The 9,714-nt window shown below is 28.8% G+C and overlaps 1 protein-coding gene across 2 annotated transcripts in view; it reads right to left on the reverse strand.

Annotated features, from left to right (window-relative positions):
* LOC100160178 (uncharacterized protein PF11_0213) overlaps nt 1-9,699 on the reverse strand; it is a 28,676-nt gene extending 18,977 nt beyond the window's left edge. Inside the window, exons 1-12 of one of the 2 annotated variants that reach the window (XM_029487584.1) lie at nt 9,540-9,699; nt 9,225-9,390; nt 8,928-9,164; nt 8,723-8,840; nt 8,470-8,639; nt 7,327-7,436; nt 7,116-7,260; nt 6,190-6,362; nt 5,974-6,085; nt 5,670-5,898; nt 4,772-4,878; nt 36-3,951 (exon numbers count right to left, since the gene is read on the reverse strand). In XM_029487584.1, the coding sequence (XP_029343444.1) occupies nt 36-3,951; nt 4,772-4,878; nt 5,670-5,898; nt 5,974-6,085; nt 6,190-6,362; nt 7,116-7,260; nt 7,327-7,436; nt 8,470-8,639; nt 8,723-8,840; nt 8,928-9,164; nt 9,225-9,390; nt 9,540-9,603 (5,547 nt within the window). In that variant the 5' untranslated portion in view covers nt 9,604-9,699. Of the gene's footprint in view, nt 1-29; nt 3,952-4,771; nt 4,879-5,669; nt 5,899-5,973; nt 6,086-6,189; nt 6,363-7,115; nt 7,261-7,326; nt 7,437-8,469; nt 8,640-8,722; nt 8,841-8,927; nt 9,165-9,224; nt 9,391-9,539 lie in introns of both variants that reach the window. The other variant, XM_029487585.1, reaches the window with a different exon arrangement.
* Between the last annotated feature and the right edge of the window lie 15 nt (nt 9,700-9,714).

The raw sequence follows: 9,714 nt of genomic DNA on the forward strand, positions 1-9,714 counted from the left end.
ACAGATGTAGCACATTTAGAATAAGCATCCTGTATGTTGATATCCATCAATTGTATTGGTTCAGATGTTGTTGTAATGCTTCTTTGGGATATAGGACAGATTTTTTCATCATCTTCAACGACATAAGATGATTTTTCAGATTCCATTGTATTTACAGAATTTGTAGTATAGTTTTCAACCGTATTAGTTGGAACCGTATCTGTTTTACATATTTGTTCTTCTGATTCGTTTGGTATGGATGGGTTTGCTTGTTTGATTTTAAGTAAGTCACAACATTCATTACTCGTCAAATCTTTATTTTTCAGTTCCACAGACTTTTTGGATAAATCTATACTTGTACTAGGAGTTTGCTCGTTATTTTCAAATATTTGCACGGAATCAATATTTCCAAAATATATAGGCTTTAGATGAGGGGAATCACTTGACAAGACAGTTTGTCCATTGTCATGAAATGTTTCTTTAAATTCTTTACACTCAGGTCTTAATTTATTAGAATCTGTATCGTTCTGTGTATCAAAATTGTCGTCTGGATTACTTTCAGGTAATGATTCTAGCTCTAATATATCTTGAGTTTCACCCTCTATTTCAACTTCTGGTTCTTTATTAGTAATATCAACTCCACTGTTAACCATATCTGACTCTTGGGTTTCAAGTTTATCGGCTTGTACATCTACATTCAACTGTTCATTTTCAAAAGAATATAAGTGGCCAAACAGAAGCATGGGCTTCTTCTCGGGAGTTTCTTGTTGACCAAAAAATGATTCCCCAAACATAAATGGAGTAGATTGATTAACATCCATTTCTAGCTGGTCTTCTTCAACTCCAGGCATTGTAAGATGATTAAATCCATCATCAGGTATGGGATTAGATTCGTTTCTGAACATTTCAAAAGAATGATCATTATTAGCAGATGTATATTCATCACAATGGTTATCTTCATTCTGGTCAATAGATAAATCATCTTTATTGTTTTCAATGTCATCAAGATTCATAGGCTCATTTACTTTATCTGTATTTTCAACTACTTCAATAACATTCTCATTGTCTTCTACCACACATGAATCATTGTCATCTTCAGTTATAATACTACGAGAATTTTCATTTTCTTCATCACATATCTGATTGTTATCATTTGAATGGGTCTCTTGAGCAACATTATACAAACGAGGAGTAAGATTTTCTGATGAATTGGATTGTGAGTCAATAGGATATACTATTTTATTACTGTCAACTAGTTCATTATTTTCTGATGTTTTCTCATTTTTGAGAGTTTTAAGCAACTTCAAATTATTTGCAGTACTTTCATCATCGAGTATGACGTTTGTCCCTTTAAAACTGTTTTGTTCACTTGCATATTCAAGTACTTCTGAATTGTTTTCTTCACTTCCAACATTAAGCGAGACGTCTGGTCTCTCTGAACTGTTTTCATCACTTGCAACATCCAAGACATCTGGTTCCTCTGAACTGTTTTCTTCACTTGCAACATCCAAGATATCTGGTTCCTCTGAACTATTTTCTTCACTAGCATCATCAAGTATGGAATGTACTTCTTCACTGTCTTGTTCATTTGTGTTATCATCGATTATAACATTAGGTACTTCTAAATTTTCATTACTTTCGCCAACATGTATGCTGCCATTTGGTTCTTCTGATTTGTGTACTTCTTTTTCATTGTGAAGTATGATATCAGATACTCCTAAATTTTCATTATTTTCGCCAATAAGTATGCCATTTGGTTCTTCAAAGTTGTGTTCTTCATTTTTATCATCAAGGACATTTTGTACTTTCAAATTTTCTTCATTTTCAGTTTCAATTGTAACATCTGGTTCTTCTGAATTGTTTTCTTCACTTCCAACATTAAGCGAGACGTCTGGTCTCTCTGAACTGTTTTCATCACTTGCAACATCCAAGATATCTGGTTCCTCTGAACTATTTTCTTCACTAGCATCATCAAGTATGGAATGTACTTCTTCACTGTCTTGTTCATTTGTGTTATCATCGATTATAACATTAGGTACTTCTAAATTTTCATTATTTTCGCCAACATGTATGCTGCCATTTGGTTCTTCAAAGTTGTGTTCTTCATTTTTATCATCAAGTACATTTTGTACTTTCAAATTTTCTTCATTTTCAATTTCAATTGTAACATCTGGTTCTTCTGAATTATTTTCGTCACTTGCATCATTAATTATGAAATCGGATTCTTCTGAATGGATAACGTCACTTACTTCATCAGGTTCTTCTAAATTGTCAAAATTTTCATCATAAGATATATCTGCGAGCTTATCTGAATGATATTCTTCATTTTCAACACGTTCAAAGTCTTCCCGATCTTCTAAATCTTCTTCTTCATTTTGATTAATAAACACAACATGCCCCGACTTATTGTCATCATTATCGTTTTCATATCTCTTATCCTTATATTCAGATCCCATCTCTTCATTTCCAGTAAATGTTATGCCACAGTTATTTATTATTTTTTCTTCTTCATTTTCATCAAATTTAATGTGTTGTTGATCTAAATCGTCCATGCAAGGATGTTCTAAGTTACTTTCATTGCTTACCTCACTATTAAGTTCTGAATCACTTTCATCATTTCTTACCCATATGTTTTCACATTGTTTTGGACTTTCTTCTCTTTCAGATTCTTCTGAGTCAATGTTATAAATTTCAATTTCATCATCTTCTTCCACAATTTCGTCCACTTCACCTTCTTTTGCAATTTCTTCTTCTGCACCTTCTTCTTCTTCGTTGTCTTCTGCAATTTCTTCTTCTTCTTCTTTACCTTCTTCTGCAATTTCAATTTCTCCACCGTTTTTTGCAATTTTGTCTACAACTTTTACTTCAATTTCACATTCTTCTTCTTCTTCTTCCTCTTCAATTTCACATTCTACTTCTTCTTCCTCTCCAATTTCACATTCTTCTTCCTCTTCAATTTCACATTCTTCTTCTTCTTCCTCTTCAATTTCATCATAGACTTCTTCTTCTTCTTCTTCTTGTTCATCAATATATTCTTCTTCGAGTTCCTCGTCATAACTATCATCACCACCTTGTCTTCTTTGAGATTTAAATCTACCATATCTTGTGTTTTCTAAGTCACTGCTGTCTTCTGATGCAATACTGCCATCATCTGATGCAATACTGTCATCTAATACAATACTGCCATCTGATTCATTAGTACCACATGATAGTATAATACTGCCATCTGACCCAATATTGCCTTCTGTTATAACACTCCCATCTGATACAATACTGTCATCTGATAATTTTTTTCTTGATGAACCTACAGATAAAATGTCACTTTCATCTGAATCTGAATCTAATAAAATACAATCAATATCTTCATTTATTTTTTTTACTGGGCGCTGCTCATTAGAATTTGTGTTCTGTATTAAGCAGGCAGTAGAAACATCATTAAACAGTGGTTTTTCATTTTTACTTAAATTCTCTTGGATATTCGGAATTGGACAATTATTATCAACACCTAAAGGAGTCAAGGTCGCAAAATGCTGATTTAAGATTTCTTTCTTATCTTTTGAAACTGATTTTGCGGTCAAAAGTTTAATGTCTTCATTAAAACTTGTATTTTTCGGTGATAGTTTTGATACTGGAATTTCTTTATCATCTTCTTCATCAGATGTCAAGAGAAGACACTCATCTGCCGAACTCAAAACCATTTCTTCGTCTTTCGTTTCATTTTCAGATATGTCATCTATTTTAATTTGTTCATGTCCAGAACATGAATTTTCCTCAGAAATATCCATTTTTTCATATTCATCACTAATATTCATTTTAAAATCATCTTTATGAGACTCCTGGAAAGTTAATGGTATTCGTTCAGAAATTATTTGATTTGGTAAATCATTGGCTTCACTGCTGTTGACGCTGTAAAAGCTTTCATTTTCAGGATTATCAATCTGTTGTACGTTAACCACTTCTTCAAAATCAACTCTAAAAAAAATAATTTATGATATTATTATAAAATAATTAATTGTTGATAAAATGTACACATGTTTTTAAAATTTATAATAGTGCATAGACTATTACATATTGTAATGCAGATACAGTTTTGAATTTAAATTTAAAAAGTCTGAAAATACTGTGACTGGGAAATTATTGTTTACCGAGTGATTCATTTAACGCAAAACACTCATTATTCAAAAAGTATAAGGGCCATAAGTATCATATTCATAGCTGCTTTGGAATATTATATTAAAAGTGTATGTTTTCACACAAATAAATAAAAACTTAAAAAATGTCGAGGATAATAAATATTAATATATATATATAAACGACTAGAAACACAATCTAAAAAGAAATGCTTTCAAAAATATTTATAGGTAATTATTGAAATTAATTAATGATAAAAAAAAGGACCAAGTATTGTAAAGACCATGTTCACAGTTTAACGCAAGCTCTTAATGATTTTTATGATTGTGAACACGAAGGAAGTAAAAATATTTACTCAACGTTTCAAAACTATATTTAGTATATATTTTTCTAGTAAATTGATTTCTTTCATAAGTATATACTCTATTCAACTTGAGGAACACTAACAGCGGAGACCAGTTTTTGTCAGCGGCAGTCAGTTAGCACCCATTCGTCAACCCCAACGAGTCAACAATCTATATACTTTCCGTGTAGTAATGCCACGCCCTTGTGCACAAGTCAGCCGCCATCTGCATTTCTTAAGTTGAATAGAGTATTATACAGATATTTAGTATTATATAGATACTAAAAAATAATAAATACAGATAAAAATCTAACGCACCCTTCAACTGTAGTGTCAGCATTCCCAGGTAGACTAAATCTTATTGAAGACCTTGGAGTCTTATCAAGACTAAACGATATTTTTTGTTTGTTTGTTGCAAATTTTGTCTGCAATCATAATTAATTTATTAACAATCAATAAATCTGAATATTAATTGAATAATATGACAAATATTTATATGTTAAAATTATAATAAATATTAATATATTTTTATTTAAATATATGACCATTAATTAGATATGACCATATAAATAAATGTTTAGAGTGGATTAAGAATTATAATAAAATTTTAAATACAATCAATACAAAAAATATATTTTAAAAGGTAGGTCAAATATATAAAGATAAATACTGAAAATGAAAGAATACATTAGGTACCTGTTTTAATAATATTATAAATTAGATGATTATTTATATCCTATTTTAGATAAAATGAAATACATGAAATTCTTATAAAAAACTTTATTTTAATTAAATAGGTAAACTAATTTATTCTTTTTTATTTCTTAAGAGGATAATATGCACCACCAAAAGCTGGAATTATTATTATTATAATTGATTAAGTGGTATTAAATCAAAGGTAATTATTAGCCACAATAGGCTTATAGTATGGTCAGCAAAAAAATAGGCCGCTATTGTCAAGCGCCTATTACCTGTTTATAGGTATGGTTTGTATTGAGTTTTCAAATGTTTTATCACCTAAAATTATTCCAAACATTAGATAGAATTACAAGCATATTAATCTAAAAGCACATTGCGATGAAATACTATAAACTATATACCTACCCACTACCTATTGCCAATATTCCCTAACGTAAAACACCTGAATATCCATAAAACTGCCGTGAAACATAATTGTATAAATTGTGTATATTATGTATTATTCTAAAATATGTACCTTTAAAATTGATGAGTAGCTTGTAATAGATGGTGATGCAATGGTTTTTTCAACTAAAGGAGTATTGAGTATTTCTAACACTTGTTTCTCAATTGGTTTTACAATTTCATTATTGGCGTTTGGAGAACTTAATAAATTTTCATCTATTTTTCTGCGTTTTTCATTACAAATCATATCATCAATGGGTGATCGCTTCCTTGTACTATTATTTGCCGGTAAGAAAAGATCACTAAACAAAACAATTTAAATTAATAAAGTAAGAATTATCAAGTAATTTAAAGAATAATAATAGATAATTGTTTACATTGAATTTGATGGTGTAAAAGATGCACTCTGTCTTTTTACCAAATTATTTACTTTATTCCTATCCATTAAAAACATTTTACTCTCATTGTTCATACATTTCACAACAACATCTAAAAACAATTAATTAAGTTAAACAAAACTATTTATAGTAGGTAGTATAAACACAATAACAGTACAATATTCTACAATAAAATTAGAATACACATTAACTAACTTGGTTTTTTATATACACTTTGAAGAGGGAGGCGGCCATAATCGTTTTTCATAATATTAGGAATATTTTTTTCAAATCCATCAACTAAAAGACTAGTAATTGTCAGTGCATCATTATTATTTGACTTAAGGCTGGCTTTCAATGTTTGATTTAGTTTGATAGCTTCTTTATGTCTAAAAAAAATGTAATAGGAGATTTACTGTTTGTTTTACATATATACAACTATACAGTATACAATATACATGTATACATAATTAATAATAATATATATTTTTTAAAATACAATTTGATAGTCCACGAAAAAGTACTATTTTAAATGGTCAAATTGTCAACTAATCACAAACATTATATTGAAACATTATTTGTATTACATTTATACTGTTTGTTTTAATAAGTATTTAATAATATTAGTATTGACAGTAAATGTTAGTCACTGTGTGCATACTGGTATGTTTACTATAGCCTAACCATATTATATACTGACTAAAATGTCAAAATATTCTACTCAGGACAAAATAATTGTTAATTAAGATATCTATGAATTATTTATTACTCATGTTATTTCTTAAGAGTTTTTCAATGTTAAAATATAAATTTTTTTTTATAGAAATGAGGAAATCTAGATAAAAATGTATTGCTATAGTAAAACAAATAAATAATATTTAAAAAAAAAAAAAAAACAAATTAGTAATTAGTAAATTAAGGAAAGTGTATACAGCCGTTTTTATAACTAATATGGAAATTATATTGCATCATTATATAATACTATTGAATACATTTTCAGTATTAAAAAATTAACAATAACATAGAATAGGCTTTATAAGTGATTGAAATTAATAATAATGTAAAGTTAAATACAATATTTTGAGCTGTTTTCAACCTCTGTAAACAAAATAAATACATTTTTAATTAATAATTGAACTTACCTTCCTCGCTGTAGCAAAAATAACAATTGAAAAGTTAATGTTTCAGTATCATCAAACCTTTTCAAATAAGAAAAAAATAATTCTGCTTCATCCGCATCCCAGAGATATTCTATCAGACTTTTTAATCTGTTTGTTTCTCTACATCCTAAGAATAAATTAAAAAAAAATATTATAAATAAGGTTTTAATCAAATTATACAGAGAAAACATACGGTCAAAGAAATATTCAAACAAAGTTTGTTTTTCTTTAAAGGGTCTTGCTCGTAAATAAATTAAAGTATCGAAACATTGGTTGTTCATGATTTGCAAGTTAACATAAAACCTGAAATAAAAAAAAATACAAATTTAACGAGTTGATACTATACTTATTGTATTCTTTTAAATCAAACATATCAAGGAATTATAAATTGCAGTTGCAATTAATTTAATAGTTGATTTATTAGGGCATCCCATGATGGTCAATTTTAAATGTTATATCAAGTGTGTTATGTCTTGAAATTGTGTTTATATAGTAACGCGCCTTCACCATAGATAATATAAAAATGAATAGACTACTCCTATATTAACAAACAAAATAAGAATGTGGATTCAAGACGGACTGCTTTTATATAGAGCACTCACTCAGGTAAGAGATTTTATCATTAATTTTATTTGTAAGCAAAACTACGGGTCAGGACAGTCAGTATACTGACTTAATAAAAGTTAAATACAAACCTATTTGTAATTATACTATATTCAGAATAAGAACTACGGGTCAGGACAGTCAGTATACTGACTTAATAAAAGTTAAATACAAACCTATTTGTAATTATACTATATTCAGAATAAGAATTCCCATTCGCTTGACAGAAACTCGTCTTGTTCGCGCATGTCTGTTGCCACCAGTTAGCGCTGATATTTGCAGCAACACCCCCGACAACGTTCCGCAGGTGTATACATATACGATAGCGACCGGTGATGGCAGCCGTCGACAACTGGCGACCAATCACAGCGCAGCCGACACTCGAGATAGGGGGGGGGGTCTGACAGCTGCCGGCGGGTCAGTTGTGTGCGCAAAAGTGGGAATTCTTATTCTGAATAGAATACAGTCATTTTTTATTTTTAAAAAGTTATATAAGTATATTAGTATAAGTTTCACCTAAGGAAGTAAATATTTTGAAAAATTAAGTTCATAAATCCGCGTTGATAAAATAATTATTTTAATAAATAACATAATATAGGTAGTTTAAGTAATGCATAAATTATATAATTAGATAACAAATGTAATTATAGAATCTCAAGTATGGAAAACTAACCAGATTTTTATGAGCTTAATATAATATATATAAATGTAACTATACCAGAATATCTCTTACTTGTGATCATCTATGTTAACTAAATTGATTTTAGTGAGTTGCATGTAAAACCGTGCCCAAAAATATTGTTCTTTATACACAAGTAATTTCAAGACAGTCCAGTGATACCAATCCCAAGATTTATCATTCACCAGCCATTCATGACTACTTGCTAAGATATCCATAGCTTCCTATGAGTATAAAAAAAAATAATATTACACACAAATAAAATTAAATGTGAAAATAATATGATAATAGTGTGAATAATATTTACTTCAAACATGTCATGATCTAATAACCAGGTAGCACGACAAAGTGTATTCAATCCTTTATTTTCAACATCAAATTCAATAGCAAAATTACACATACGATTTGCCGTTATTAGATCAATCCTAAAATAGGCCATGTAAAATCATATATAATTTCAGTAAATTATATTTTTAACCAATAATAAATGATTTTAAAATATTTAAACTAACTCTTGCGATGAACAGACGTCAATCAAAAAATAAATTGTAATAAAATCTTTGAGTTGGTTTGAAAGTGCAGCATTCAAATATATTCTTAATAGACATTGAACATTAGACGGAGGGTACAAGCCTTTAGTTGCTTCACCGCCTTCGTGTTGCCATTGTTCAATTAATTTATTGCCTTTAGGTTCATTAGACACAAATGCGTCAATAAGATATAATGACAAATCTCCAAATTCCAATCGACTAAAAATGTATTATTGTCTATTTAATTTAATTGTCCATTTTAATAATTTAATTACTAACCGTTTAATTGCATATTGAATAAGAGGTGTAAAATCACATTGTATAATTTTCTGAGTAGGGTCTTCTTCATTGGATTCTGGTAAAAGTCCATAGTTAAGAAAACATGTCACCGCTTTAAAATATTGAGTAACCAAATTTAATGTGTACACACGATAAGAATAATCAACTGAAATAAGAAAATAAATGTTTGAATTAGTTAATTTATTTCCAATGATTTATACTGTCAACTTTAAAAATAAAAATATGAAATCGGGTATATATAATACTAATAATTATATAGGAAGAATGATACATTCTCTGTTCAATTATATTTACCATTTATTATATGAATACCATATGCATTATGCAAATCTTCTAGGAAATGTTTAACACACAGCATTTGAGATAAACAATGATTTAATATCCTTTCATTTTTTTTACCCAACTGCGTACCAGAATAGTCAAATAAAGGAACACCTAAACCAGATTTGTATTAAAGTTTAAGTGATAA

This window comes from Acyrthosiphon pisum, chromosome X (assembly GCF_005508785.2).
Source record: "Acyrthosiphon pisum isolate AL4f chromosome X, pea_aphid_22Mar2018_4r6ur, whole genome shotgun sequence".
In the NCBI taxonomy this organism is placed as follows: Eukaryota; Metazoa; Arthropoda; class Insecta; order Hemiptera; family Aphididae; genus Acyrthosiphon; species Acyrthosiphon pisum.